The sequence below is a fragment of the Triturus cristatus genome, chromosome 3_2 (genome assembly GCF_964204655.1).
Source record: "Triturus cristatus chromosome 3_2, aTriCri1.1, whole genome shotgun sequence".
Classification (NCBI taxonomy): Eukaryota; Metazoa; Chordata; class Amphibia; order Caudata; family Salamandridae; genus Triturus; species Triturus cristatus.
The window spans coordinates 1,085,662,338-1,085,676,985 of NC_140584.1; the positions used below are offsets into that span (position 1 = coordinate 1,085,662,338).

General features: G+C 43.8%; 1 protein-coding gene across 3 annotated transcripts in view; it reads right to left on the reverse strand.

Annotated features, from left to right (window-relative positions):
- Nucleotides 1–14,648, reverse strand: part of CUX1 (cut like homeobox 1) — a 1,097,219-nt gene that overhangs the window by 867,415 nt on the left and 215,156 nt on the right. For all 3 annotated transcript variants that reach the window (XM_085649842.1, XM_085649843.1, XM_085649841.1), the window contains exon 3: nt 7,741–7,788. In XM_085649842.1, coding sequence (XP_085505968.1) covers nt 7,741–7,788 — 48 coding nt within the window. The remainder of the gene's footprint in view (nt 1–7,740; nt 7,789–14,648) is intronic.

Consider the following 14,648-nt stretch of genomic DNA (forward strand, 5'->3'; position numbering starts at 1 on the left):
GTTATCATGCTTAAGTTGGTCAAAAAGGCTGCTCTTGTCCCAGGGGTACGGTATAGGAGAACTCCCTTAAAGTTAAAAAGGGCTGTGAACTTTATGTTAAAGTGCATGGCTTCACATGATGTAACAGGAATAGCTGATGTTCGGACCTTGAACCGGTCTCTTGCTATAATGGCCAGACCCCCTCCCTTTTTTCTAACCCTGTCCTGTCGGTAGGCTTTGTAGCCGAGAGGGACTGCAATTACTAGATAAGGGGCTGATGCATTATCAGTCCATGTTTCAGTGATATAAAGGGCATCTAAGTTGTTATCAGTGATAAGGTCCGCTATTTCTTGGCTGTGTTTGCCCAGTGACCGCGCATTGATGAGGGCCATAAGAATGACCACCTCGTTGACGTCTCTTTGCAGTTTAGGGGGGAGTCTTCCAGTTGTTAATAGAAATCATACTACTACAGTGGGGGCAAATCAAGTTGGCAACCATAGGCATTTGTGATAGGTCATGTTTAGTGCATCGAAAGGAAGTGGTTGGTTGAAGCTCCATCAGGGCCATACGAGAGTAGGCTGACTTGAGATATAAGGGAGCCGGAGCAGGGTTCTTGGCCCTGGGCGCGGGCCAGGCGCAGACGGGCGCAGACGGGCTTGCCTTTGGCACGCCTTCGGCGCGCCCGCTGCGCCCGCCCGCTGCGCGGACGGATGTTCATGCCCTTATATCCGGTGTGAGAAGGGGGGGAGGCGGCCAGCAGCTGCAGCGCTACCCCTCCCTCACCCAAGATGGCCGAACCCCTTCTCCCCAAGCGCCAGGAACTGGAAATGCGCGCTGGGAATCGGGTTCGAGGGGGCGGAAAGACGTGCAGGTAGTTTTTAAAATCAACTAAACATGCACAAGATACAAAATACAATTACAGTTTTAAAATTATGCAGTATTTTAAAATTCGATCAGAGCAAAGCCCCCGGCTTCCGCCTCAGGGGAGAGACATCTGTGAAGTCAGCGCGCAGCGCTGTTCGCCTGATTAAATATTCTGGGAGGGCGGGAGGCGGCCAGCAGCTGCAGCGCTACCCCTCCCTCACCCAAGATGGCCGAACCCCTTCTCCCCAAGCGCCAGGAACTGGAAATGCACGCTGGGAATCGGGTTCGAGGGGGCGGAAAGACGTGCAGGTAGTTTTTAAAATCAACTAAACATGCACAAGATACAAAATACAATTACAGTTTTAAAATTATGCAGTATTTTAAAATTCGATCAGAGCAAAGCCCCCGGCTTCCGCCTCAGGGGAGAGACATCTGTGAAGTCTGCCTGAGTAATAATAGAACCAGGCTTTGTTTGTGAAGTCAAACAGGCAGGAGAATTTGGAGGAGCCTTGTATTTTTGGTCTATCCTAGGAAGGATGGCTGGAATCGAATTAGGAGTCTGCATCAATTTAAGGCCCTCTTACAAATATAAAATCAATGATTCGAATGCAGCGGACCTGCTTTTGAGGTTGGTCCTTAAAGTCATATAAGAAACAATCCTCCTCCCTGGTTGTCATAGGGAGGTGAAATCTTTTCGCTGCTCTTTCCATGAGCAAATGAAAACCACCAATGTCAACTGGGGGAGAATCCAAAGGGGCTGGATCAGCGGGAGAAGGGGTTTGAATCTGATAGTTGTCCCACTCAGAAAGGAGGGAAGCATCATCCAGCTCACCTTCCTCCTTGTCAGCGTCATCATCTTGTTCCTCGACAATATCTTCCAGTGTTATTGGAGGAACCCCAAGACATTGTTCTCTGGTCACTGATGTAGGTGTGACTACTGTTTCCCTATGTAAAACAGGTTGTTGAGGTGTCTGCGGCGCTGGAGTGGTATGGCTCGACCGCGGAAAACGGCGATTATAATCATCCAGCATGTACTGTAAATTGGAAATCAGACTTAAAGGCAATTGTGCCATATGAGGTTCCTGAACTGGATGTGTGTCATAAGATGAGAAATCATCTTGTTGCAAGTCTTCCTCATCATCCTCCGAGTCCTGACATTTAATTAGAAGTTCTGAAGGACTGTGAGCAGCCCGAAATCTATCATACTCGTAGTCTTCATTGTCAGATGAAAACAGCACTTCAGGAGGCTGTACAGGTGTTTTAAGTGTCATCGGGGTGTCCAGAGACGAATGCCGTCGTTGAAGCAGAGAGTTTGAAGTCTCTAATGGTAGCAAATCCAGAGTTGGAGTCGTCGCCGTTGTTACTGGCGCTGAAATTCGACGTTGAACTGCCGTCGCCGACGAAGCTACCGTCGACGACGAAGCCACCGTCGTCGACGAAGCCACCGTCGCCGACGAGGTCATCGCCGCCGACAGAGCTACCGTCGACGACAGAGCTACAGTCAACGACAGAGCCACCGCCGACTAAGAGACCACCGCCGTCGACGAAGCACCCGCCGACGACGAAGCTACCGTCGACGACGAACCACTCCTCGACGACGAAGTACCCTTCGACGACGAAGCACCCGTCGACGACGTTTGCTTCTTCTTCTGTTTGATAGTCGTCGACGACGAAGTTAAGGGTAGCGTCGATGAAATGGGTCTCACCTTAACTGACACCAGCGTCGACGGTGAAGACGCAGACGACATGATCATGGTTGGCTTCATAGACATAGATGCCGAGGTCGTCGATGTAGATGCGACGACGGCAGCTCTCGTCGATGGAGGAAGCGTTGATGAGCTGGTCGACGAGAGAGGCAGTTTCTGTGGTAAAAACTGCGCAGATGGAGTCTTAGACGCCTGAGAATCCGATCTCGGGGGCGTCAATGAAACAGAGAGACTCCTGTGGGGGGAAATCACCCCTCTTGAAGTAGAAGGTTGTGTAGAAATCTTTTCTACATGATGTTTCTTCATCACCTTAGGTCTAGGAGAAACCTTTTGAGAGTCACAAGACCTTTTCAAAGAGGGAGCAGTTTGAATGGAAGATACACTCTCCACATCAGAAACAGGATTTTCTGAAGTTTTTAACTTCTGTAGCCACAGAAGGAGACGCCCTTCTCTATCCTTCAAAGTTTTTTGTGAGAAGGTTCTGCAAATTTTACAGTCTTTTACCTGATGTTCAGGGTATAAACAATAAATGCATTTTTTGTGAGGATCTTCAGAATGAAGTCTCAGTTTACCACAGCTCCCACAAGGTCTGAATAGGGACTTCTTGGTTGTAGACATCATAAACTCAATATTCTGTGAAGTATGAGAAGAAAAAACTGAGCAAGCTCAGGGAGACTCCCTTCACACGACGTGCGGTAGAAAATCTGAGAGCCTGAGTCTCTGGGGAGAGGGTTCTAGAGGGTGCGGACGCCTGATTGGCTGGATTTGGCCTAGAACATAACAACAGTGATATGTTATAGAAGTGACAAGTTGTCTATCTATGAAAACTCTATGGTTTTTCTTTCTTTTATGCCTAATAGGCTTATGTTATTACTACATTGCTTTGTTATGTACCGTGGGACTCCCACTTCGACGACGGGGAATATTCAAGCATGTGAATCTATGAAAGACACCCCAATACTGGAGAACTAAATACTTATAAGGTCCCAAAAGCGAGACCTATTGGCTATGCCAATGCTTGCTTTTATTTGCTATGCTGTCCAGCAGCCACATTGCACAACATGGCTTAAAAACAGTGACAGTGTATTTGTTGTTTATTGGCTGTGATTTCCTGGGGCCTGCACCCAGCAACAGAAGTAGTTGCACTTTCCTAATCGAAGATCTGTCAGCGCATGGGTTCACGCTGCAACACTAGTGTGCAATTTTATTGATTCTTGTCTTTAAGCCCATTGAGTCGCAGCCACAACAACGCGCGTACATAACTTAAAGGAGGACGTCCTAGCTTTTGAATTTCATGGGTCAACCTGAAAATAAAACTTCACTCCAAAAACAAAACGCACCCTCCAGGAGAAAACCTGCGCTTTTATATGGGGCAAACTCGCTTCACTTTCACACACGATCTTTGTTTTTAAATTGTTTAATTACATGTTAATTAAAACCAACAGAAACTATGTTCCTAAATCTAGATACAGGAGCTGGGGCAGCAACACGAGGAGCCCCGTGGCTGGTATCCCGGATGTCAGTTTCAGGGATAGACCGATGAGGTGTCCCCGACTTTCCCCTCCAGAGTTACCGTGTACGCCCCGCAGAAAGAAAAACCCGACTCTATAAAAATGACAGTGGTTTGAAGCTATTTCTAGTCCATTCCATTGCACACATGGGTTACTGATGTGAGATGCCAGCTTTGTTCTACTCGAAGTGTCACTCTAAATGGCACACTTAACACATTGTAATGTCGCATATAAGTACACTAAAAACATGAACATGTCTCACATGAGCCTGCAGAAAACTTGGCAGCTATGTGAATGTGTCACAAGGAACAGAGTCAGCAGAGCCGGTTTCACAACCAACGAAAACACGGAAACGGGCGGTAGGGGGACGGGCCAGTCCGCGCTCCAGACACGGTGAAACCGAACCGTGGTCTCCGCTCGCCGTGGGCCATCCGGTGGGCGATCACCCCCAGAAAAAGGCCTTGAGGAGCAGGGTTTGTAAGGGAGAGGGGAGGCAAGGGAGAGGGGAGGCAAGAGAAAGAGGGGGTGAGGACAAGAAGAGGCTAAGTCAGAGAGACGCCACGGGCCCTTCCCTGTGCAAGGAAAGGGCCCCTCTGACTGTGGCGGCAGTAGTAAATACAGCAATGACCAGGGCTGAACGGGCCCCTCAGGGTTCAGACACATGGTGCCCCAATGACAGCCACGCTCCTGGAGAGAGGAGAATTAAGTGGAGAGAGGAGAATTAAGTGGAGAGAAGGACTGCGGGTACAGAGATGAGCTGGGAGGGGGGAATAGGATGGGGGAGAGGGCAAAGGGCTGAGAAAAGAGGAGGGAGGGGTCGGAGAAGGAAGGGTGAGAAGGGCATATGGAGTAGAAGAAAAGGGGGAAGTGTGAAGATGAGTTCGGGTGAAAGGGCAAAGGAAGATAAGTGGAAACGAGGCAGGTGGGGGAGAAAGTGCAGTGACTGGAAGGGGGGGTGACTCGCTCTCTCCCGCCTGTGGTTCTGTGGGGCTGAAGTGCTCCTGTGAAGGATGGGTGACGTCACGTGCCTCCTGCTGTCATCTACGCCGAGGGAGGTGAGCACCGCAGAGCAAGGACAGGAGTCTGTGGTAAGAGAGACGCGCTATGACGTCGATCATGTATGCTAGTGCCTAGTGGCACATAATGTAAATGGTTAAATGGACGAAGCTTCAGGGTCATCCCATAATGGTGAGATAACGTTTTGTATGTACTGCTAAATTGGTGAAAATTACTCATTATTATTTCAAATACGACAAACCCATGCCTGCAGTTTGTTGTATCTTTGTATATTCCTGTAAATAAGTGATTATTTTAGATTGAGCAAGTACATTTTTTTTGCTTTTTGATTATCTATGAAACTTACTGAGACCGCCTAAGCGAACCACAATTTCTATTTTGACGTAAGCCTAAAGCCTCGAACTACCCATTTTTCATTTCCGACGCGAGCGTGGGCCTCATTTGATTAGTATTTGGCACCAGGGAGTTTTCTTTTAAGAATCCCGGTCTCATAATAATGAGCGTGCGCACCGCACACTGAAGTGTGAATTGGCGCTATAGTATTAGCCATCTCTTATACACATGTCGAACTTGGAAGGATGAAAGGACGAGCCGATGCTTTGTTACCACTTTCTAATCCGCAAGTCTTCAGAGATCGTGGAACCATATGAGCTATTTTACGATCAAAAGCGCAGTTTACAGAAAACAGTGCTCGGACGCGCGGCCACAACGTGAATGCAACAAAGCCTTTGGAATAGGAAACCAAACAGATGGCACACAGCGTGCCGCTCGGAAACAGATGGCGCAGCTGCTCACTCCGGCAAGTGAAGTACATGCACGAGTTTCCCAAAAAGTCCTGTGATTCCAAGAGGTCACTCACTCCTAAGCAGCGCTTGCACGCTGCGTTAGGCCAGACCTAAAAAAGCAGTTCAGTGTAGGCTAATGTAAATATACCCAGGCTAGCGTGTCTTGGAGGACAGTACCCTCAAAATACTAAATCACAGGGTTCAACGCCCGAAATTCTTAGGGTCAGAATAATACCCTGTAAATTAATGCTGAAAGAAACACAGCCCTTATCAACCCTGATGCAATTAAGAAAATATTACAGAAGGTGTGTTGTATAAAAATGTATTCCCAAAACAATTATGCCCAGATTACTTCGCCATGAAGAAATACGCCCTCTGAATTCTGTAGCATGTATATTGTTCACCCATACAATTGAGCAATTTAAAACCTATCGTATCATATACTTATTAGTTTAGCAAAAAAACAAATATCAAGTTCCTAAAATATCACGAAAACCGTACATTTAAAGCATAAAATACATTCTTACAAACGTATAACCTAATTAGTGCCTGTTTTTGTACCATTCTTGATTTAATAACAGCGTCACAAAAAGTATGGTTTTATGGTTACCCAAATATGAGTCATGTTCAGCACTGTAAGCCAAAAGCTATTTTTTTATTTAAATTTCTGTGCAAATTATTCCACCTAAAGTATTGTACAGCAAATAATAGCACGGAACAATGCACCATGAAGAAAGCCCAAAGAGTACTTGCGACAATCCCCCCATTAGTTCAAGTCCAAAAACAATATGTACCGTTCAACTTACTTTAAGACAAATGACCCCATATACGAGGCCAAGAAAAATATTCGTATGTCCAAATTGCCAAAATCCTACTGTCTTACTGATAATATATCTTAGGCAATGCTGAAGTTAGAAGAAAGTGCCGGTGCCTGAAGCTCCTGCCCAGGAGTCCCCAGCCTGTGCAATTCAATGGTGCAGCTCGTTCGCGTCTAGAATCCACATTATGCCTCTTTAATTCACTACAAGACTCTCCCTGCACCTTTATCTCCCTCTTGCACGTTCCAACTTTCTCCCTGTGTGACGGGTTTCTCGGGTTTGCCTTCTTCATCTTTCCGATTTGAGTGTTTTTCCCTCTCTTGCTGTCGGGAATAGCGGAAGTACAAATAAGTGCCGGTGGCAACAAGGGGCTCAAATGAAGCACTTTTTAAGGCATGGCCCAGCCATCTCTCTGGAAGGGTAAGGAGCCCCTGCAGTCTGCCGTCCCTCCTGGGTGTTATAGAGCAGGCAGTGAGATGCTTAGCATTTCCCTGGCTTCATGGACCACCTCTGGTTGCTGTTTGATGAGACAGACCACTTTACGTGGAAGAGGAAACACCTGCCTTCAGATCCTTTTCTATAAATGGGTTGGGCTAAAGGCGTGTGTGGCATTCTAACACTGTTATAACCCAAGTCCCCAGTAATTTTACTGTTCAGTCTGCACTGGAGGCTGGAGCAGCTGGAGGTTCATGGTGGATGGGGTCCTTTGGTTGTGACCTTTCATTAAATACCATTGGATCATCTTATGGCTTCTTTGTTTATTTGTAGCCTACAGCATGCCATCAACTAAAATGCTTCAACATTCTCACTGTACCTTGCCAAACTATATAACCTAGTCTCGGAGATGGGTTTTAATTTAGTTTGGCCCAATCCCACCGCTTGTCCTACCGTAAGTTGGTAAGCACCTCTAGGCCCCGGTTGAATTTGCTGAACAAGTGAGAACATGTATGTTCATGGGAGGTTATCCTATCTTAATAACATCCCTGGGCAGTATGTTAATACAGCAGACTTTGTAGAACAAAAATGTGGCATGTAAAACTATCAAACTGTAAACTCTTACCTCAGCCTGGAAGCTCTTCAATAAAGGAGCTACTTGTTTGCGTAAATCCTGTAATATATGTAACAAATAATAGATCAGAATGGTTAGATAATTTTACAAACTACCGCATCTTTAATAATTTACAATTTCTATACACATACCCAATAAAAAAAATTAATTCAAATCTTTCACTCCTCATTTCAATTGGTGCAATGTACTACTCTGACACTATTAAGGTTATATTTTTACATAGCTCAATACGTCACTTCGGCAAATAGCATTGAGTTCTTATAAACATCTGGATTAAGACAAAGCAATACATCAATACCGTAAAACAAACAGCATTAATCACCAAATGCTTGTTTCAGCTTTATTTCCAATCAATTTATGTAAGAAGTCAGAAAACAAAAAAATATTAAAAAGTACCAAATCATACTGGGAAACAAATTTAAACATTGGAGTGACGCGGGGTATTTGGAGTGGAGTGGGGTACTCAGAGTAGGGTAGACTGGGTGGATTAGAGTAGGTTAGATGGGAATAGAGGAGGGTAGGTTAGAGTGGGGTCGATTGGAGTGGAGCAGGGTACTTGGAGTGGGGTAAATTACAGTGGGGAAAATTTGAATGGAGTGGGGTAGATTGGAATGGAGGGGGAAGATTTGGGTAGACTGGAGTGGGGTAGTTTGTAGCGGGGTAGATTGGAGTGGAGTAGAGTAGGTTGGAGTAGAGTAGGTTGAAGTGGGGTGGGGTGGAGTGGAGTGGAACAGATTGAAGTAAAGTAGGCTGTAGTGAAGTAGATTGAAATAGACTGGAGTGGGGTAGATTGAGGTGGAGTGGGTAGAGTGGAGTGTGGTAGATTGGATTAGGTTACAGTGGCAGGGGGTAGAACTGGGTGGATTGGCGCAGGGTACAGTGGAGTGGGGGAGATTGGAGTTGAGTGGGGGTAGATTAAGGTGGAGTGGGATACATTGGAGTGGAGTATATTGGGTATATTAGAGTATAGTGGACAGGAATAGTAGAGTGGAGTAGGTAGATTGTAGTGGTGAAGTGGAGAGGGGTATATTGGAGTCGAGTGGGGTAGCTTGGGTTGGGTAGACTGGAGAGGAGGGTCTTAGAGTGGATGAGAGTAGAGAGGGGAGCCATGCCGTAGAGTGTCTTAGAGTGGAGTGGAGTGGAGTGGCATGGCATAGAGGGAAATGGCGTTGAGTGAAGCAGTGTGTTGTAGAGTGAAGTACTGTATGGTGTTGTAGAGTGGAGTAGTGTAAAGTGGAGTGGCATTTTGGGGTGTATGCATGGTGTGATAGTGGACTGCCATTACAGACAACACATTTCCAATTGAAAATTGCCATTACATTTGTAATGACATACAGTTTTACTGCTCACAAATGTGGCTTAACGGCTAGAGCGGTCAACCTCAAAGCTGGGGAACCGTGTTCGAGTCTCAGCAGGGACGATCAACATTCTGTGATTTTGGCAAATCACTTAATCTCTACGTGTCTAACAAAATGTGTCTATCTATAACGCAACTGGTGCTCATGTAAAGCGCTCTGATACCTTCGGGTCAAGTTTGTGCTATATAAAACTTTAAAAAACAATTATGAGTTTAAATGTCATCACCAAGTGTATTGATTTGTTATGATCATATTAAAGTATGTTTTTCCACCACACTTCAGAATTACAAAATAACCTGCTTCATTTCTAGGGTTCTCATTATGATGATGTATTCTGAAATATTAGCAGTTCATTTTTGTTGTGTGCTAGAAAAGATAAAATCCTTCTGACCTCTCGCATAGGTACTTAGCAGGATGGATTGTCACATAAATTCTCTCACTTTGAAGTAAGCCAAAGAAAAAAAAATCCAAGTTCCCTGGAATAGAAAGCCTAACATTTGACCTCTGTCTTTGAATGCACAGCAAATGAGACAAGATAAGAACAAGATTGAAAGGCTTGTTTACAGACAGCGAGTAAGCTGGACAGCCTAAAAAAAAGACCTAGCCAGCTAGGAAAGATTCACTCTGTAAAGTGGCTCAACAAAAAGGAAAAAATAGGTCCCAAAATGGCGAGCAGTGTAAGGACACAAGTACCTGAGTCGTGCTCTATGGGAGGGTCATATGCAAGAAGAGGAAGGTGCCAATCACAGAACTGGTCAGCAGGAAGCAAGGAATTGAGAGTGGCTTTGAAGCCCACCAATGGTAAGTAATGGGAGTGCTCAAAGCCCTTAAACAGTAAATAAAATGTCTTGGAGAGAGCACACATGCTGATAATACGAGACCTAAAAAAGAAACCTTCACTACTCCCACATTTTGCAAGATATGCATGAGGGCTTTAACCTGTGGTACTAGTCTTCAGCCTGTGGTAGATGCAGTGAGGGGTGGTGCAGGAGCCACTAAAAATGTGTAATGGAGAACCTGGGACACAAAAAGGCTGATCTACGGTATTAGCCCAAGTTATCTTAAAAGTGTAGTGGGTTAAGAAAGAAATGTGCAGCTTTCCTCATTATTAAACAAGACAGGATCTCGTAAACAATGGCGCCTAGAAGCACAAAAAGAGCAAAGGAGGTTGACTTTCAGTTGTACAAGTAAAAATGAAAAGTAGAGCTCTTATGACTAGACATACTTAAGATACTTTTCATGAAACACTGTAATAGAAAACACAGTGCTACCATACCAGAGAAAAGATTTAATTGTTTGCAATGTAAAAAGGTTAAAGAGGAGAAGTGGCGAAGAAAAAGAAAGTGTAATGACTAAGTGTTGAGGTTTGACCCATGTTTCTGGAAAAAAAAAAAAAAAATTGCAGAGTCCAAGACACATCAGAGGCTTCCTGACAAATTAAGTAGGTCAATAGTGTCATGGCCAAATCAAAACAATGAGGACAATCCTCCAACTCAACTCTCAGAATGAGGGGAAATGGGCAAAATATGTAAATGTCCTTTACTAGCTTACTAAAAAGGCATCCCCACCATCCTAGTTTCCAATGCCTGCTATGTGAAAACTGCCATTTCTTGCTGCTTTTGGTAGCAAACCAGAGAACCTTGCCCAGTTTACTAATTCAGTTCTTACTCGTGTCACACCTTAGGATGGCAGCCCTATAATTTCAGACAAATTGAAGATGTTCTGTCCTCAGCTTCATATGCAATATGGTCAGCTTCTAGAATACCTGCACCTGAATGGATGAAATATTTATAAAGATCACTGATGCCTAGCACTGGGCGTCCTGGTGGTGAAGGATTAACTGAGCGATTCCACTGTATTATCAAGCAAGAAGTAATCACTAAAAAGCCATATTTTAATTATTTTTCCGGAAATTTCTTCGGATTCTGTAAGCCATCAGCAACAGTTCCTGTGGTTTGTTGCCAAAAGGCAAAAAGAATGCCCACCCATGAAACTGCGATTCACTTTTGTGGGGCATGCTGGTCTGGAATTTAAATATCTCAGAGTTCTAGAGGGTACAAAAGGGTTACTCGAGCTTTGGATGTAAGTGAGACCTTGATTTGTCAGGGCTCTGTAAATTAAAAACATTGCCTTCAACCTGCACCAGAAGCCATGCATCTCTTTCAGGTGGGTCAGGATGGATTGCTGAAGATAAAGAATCAGATGAGCTGCTGAACTTTGAACTATCCAGGATGGCTCTAAGTTCTGCTATGACATCCAGTGGGGCTGTTTCTGTGCTGTCTTGGAGTCGAAAACCAGACTAAGTGCCAGCCAATGACTCATTACGTTTAAGAAACTCAGAGGTGAGCGCTGACACATCTCTCAAGAATTTCTGGTGGAAAGGGAAAGAGTGAAATAGGACTGACGTTACTGAGGGAGCTGGGGGTCTGCATTGGGCTATTTATTGACTGGGGGCATGTTTCCATACTGCTTCCAACTTTAATAAGAGAAAAGCATTTAATAAATTAGTGATAGCAGAACTGATAGCTGCAGAGCCCAGCGCAAAAATGTGAGGGGTCAGCTGGAACGAGACTTCCTAGCGAGTACTGCAGTACATGTTTCTGGGATGAAGAAGGGCAACAACTATTCTAAGGAGGCTTTGAAGGGGGGCTGACAGGCTGTCTCAGATAAGGTCAGCGAATCCAACACCAGCTGCAGTTTTATCCTGGAAAAATAAGTCAAGTACTCACATGATCTAATCTAGGGTGTTATTTTTTGGCTAAATTCAGTGGGTTCAGAAGATTCTTCTCAATTGCAAATATCTCACCTGATACATTGTTGATAGCTTTAATTCTGTACATGAAGTATGCAGTACGTGATCGGATTTGCATATGATAACTTTTTATAATTGCTGTGCAAACTAGTTTGCCCTTACATTATAGTTGAGCCTCCACCTCCTTCCTAAGGTTTTTCAAACATTTTTTGTAGCTCTTAGAGAATCCCTGAACGATGGTGCAGTAGGGTTATTTCCACCTTACTGTTTTGCTTTTCATGTAGGGTCAGACAGTTAGTGGCCGTTATAATCCAATTATTCAAACTAACTGCTGCAGAACTGGAAGAGTTGCATCTGAGCTTCTGAGTGTTCTGACAGCATACTGGCGTTGACCTGACCCCAGGTCCTGGCTATCTTAGGCAGGATATGGTAACATTTTGAAGATCATTGAGCTCTAGAAAAAAGGTTCCGACACAAGATCAATCCAGATCAAAGGTAGAGGGATGCACTGTTAAATGACTGAGATTAGCAGTGCTGTTATGTGTTGTGAGAATATTAATTTTAGGAATTTGATTGAGTGAACTAAAACTGCATTCAGGCTCAAATGGCTTTGGTCAGATTTTGGAAACGCCTGGATTTAGAGACAGGCCAGAAGATATCACATTGGTGTAGGAAAGAGATTATATCAAGTAGCCTAAAATGGGCGAAAGATACAAGAAAGAAATTATTACAGGCCAGTGAAAATCTAAAGGTAAAAATCACCCAAAGCCAGTTGCAGGTAGAGTTCTCTAAGAAGGAGCTCATAAAATTTGGACAAGAAGCCTCAAGAAGAGGAGATATGGTCTACTTGGAGAAGAAAAAATCTGTGCAATTAATGAGGGATTCATGGCGAAAAGAAAATTGGTTCCCCTATCTGGAAATTTTACCAAATATGTGGTATAGACAGGAGATTTTAAGAATAAGAATAGGTATAAATCCCTGGTTGGCAAATGAGGAACTGAAAAGAAAAATGCTATATTTTGATGGCCATTGTAAGTGTAATTTGGGCACTAAAGGCGATATATTGCACATTCTGTTGGACTGTACAACGCTACTAGAACAGCGTAAATGTTATCTCCGCCCAATATTTTTAAAATATGAAATAAGGCAAAGGAATAAGGCAGCAGAACTACTTACTGAAATGCCAAATCTTGATATAGCGATTGCAATTGGGAAATATATGAAAGAAATTAAAAATAAATAAATACATTTCCTAGCAATGAATTAGTTAATAGATTTAATGATTTTAAACCATTTTAACTTTTGTATTATGGTACTAATATCGTATTTTATAAGAATATTTTTATATTGCATATATTTTAAAATGTGTTGAGCCTCCCTGAGCAGGAAAACTGGACTCATGTACTATTTATTGAAAAATTGATCAATTCCCTAACATTGATAATGTATATATTGTGATGTTTTTTTTTTTTTTTTTTTTTCAATTGGTTCCATAATTGTTTAAAGACCAAGGTCTAAATAAACATTGTTTTTGACTGACAAAACTGCATTCATTTCATATAATAGGCCTAGAAATGTCGTTCAACTAAGAAACTCCCCTTCGACAGAAAAGCTTGTTTGCTCCTAAGTTTGTTTTAGTCAGCATATAGACTTTGCTCACTTGTGCAACTCTCCTGACTTGCTGGAAGATGACCATAGTCCCCTAATGTACTTATCTGTTTGTGGCATGTAGCTAATAGATCACAGAATTAGAAGGTCTTTCCACTGATAGTCAATTCAAATATGGTATAATGCAAACTGACCTCGAGCTGATACGAGGAATTTCCACTGCTAAGCAATTCTGTTGAAGTCTTGTAAGCACTGCCTTGAGTTGTGTATAAATGTGGCAGAGTGAATATTGATCCTTGTTCAGTCTACACATGCCATCTGAGAGCTCTGTACATTGTACCCACTTAAGTGTAATAAATGGCTTAAGAACTAAGCTCGCCTCGGTCTCTCCGCACTCCAATTGAAGGTGAACAGAGTGGTGTTGACCAGGAACAGAGGAGTGCGCTTTTCACAGATGGCGACTCCGATGGGGACCTCTACGTGGGACATCCAACAGCTCTTGAGTCTGTGGCTGAGGTAACCGACCTGAGACTGAAAGATTGCGAGGGCCCCAATAAAACAAGAGACCAGTTTCTCACAGCTGCCATCTGACGTTTCAAACCGGTGTCCCTCAGCAACAGGATTTCACCGGCAGAGGTCCCGAACCGGGTTGATTTCAGATTGACACATTTGTCCAAGTACGGAGAGAAGGACGCCCCTACATTAACCTGGTGAGGTTGTTCTGAATGCATGTTTGCGAAATTGATTGAATTGAATAGACAATTGTCATTTTGGGAGATTGGAGTTATTAGTTTTCTCATTTAGTGAGGGTCTCCAAATTTAGGGAACAATGAGCAAACTAAGGAAATGCTTTCTAGTTGTTTTGGATGTTCTCTTTTTGGATGAGTCACTCCCTACCCCTATGGAAGGGAGCCCGGCTTGGAGAATGATGGTGAAATTTGGAGTTCGGGTGAACCTTTGGAATAATCTTCGGCATAAATATACAAAAGAGAATGAGGATTTGAGATGGCCGCTGGGCGGCTCTTTTGATTTAAATAAGATACAGTATTTGCAGCAATGTCTTTTTAAGAAAAATGTGAGACGGGCAATGAAGGAAAGTTTTCAGAAGTGGGAAAAACATGCCACCACATTAGCTGTTTAACAACAGAAAGATAGAGAAAAGGAGCAGGGGTAGACGGTCA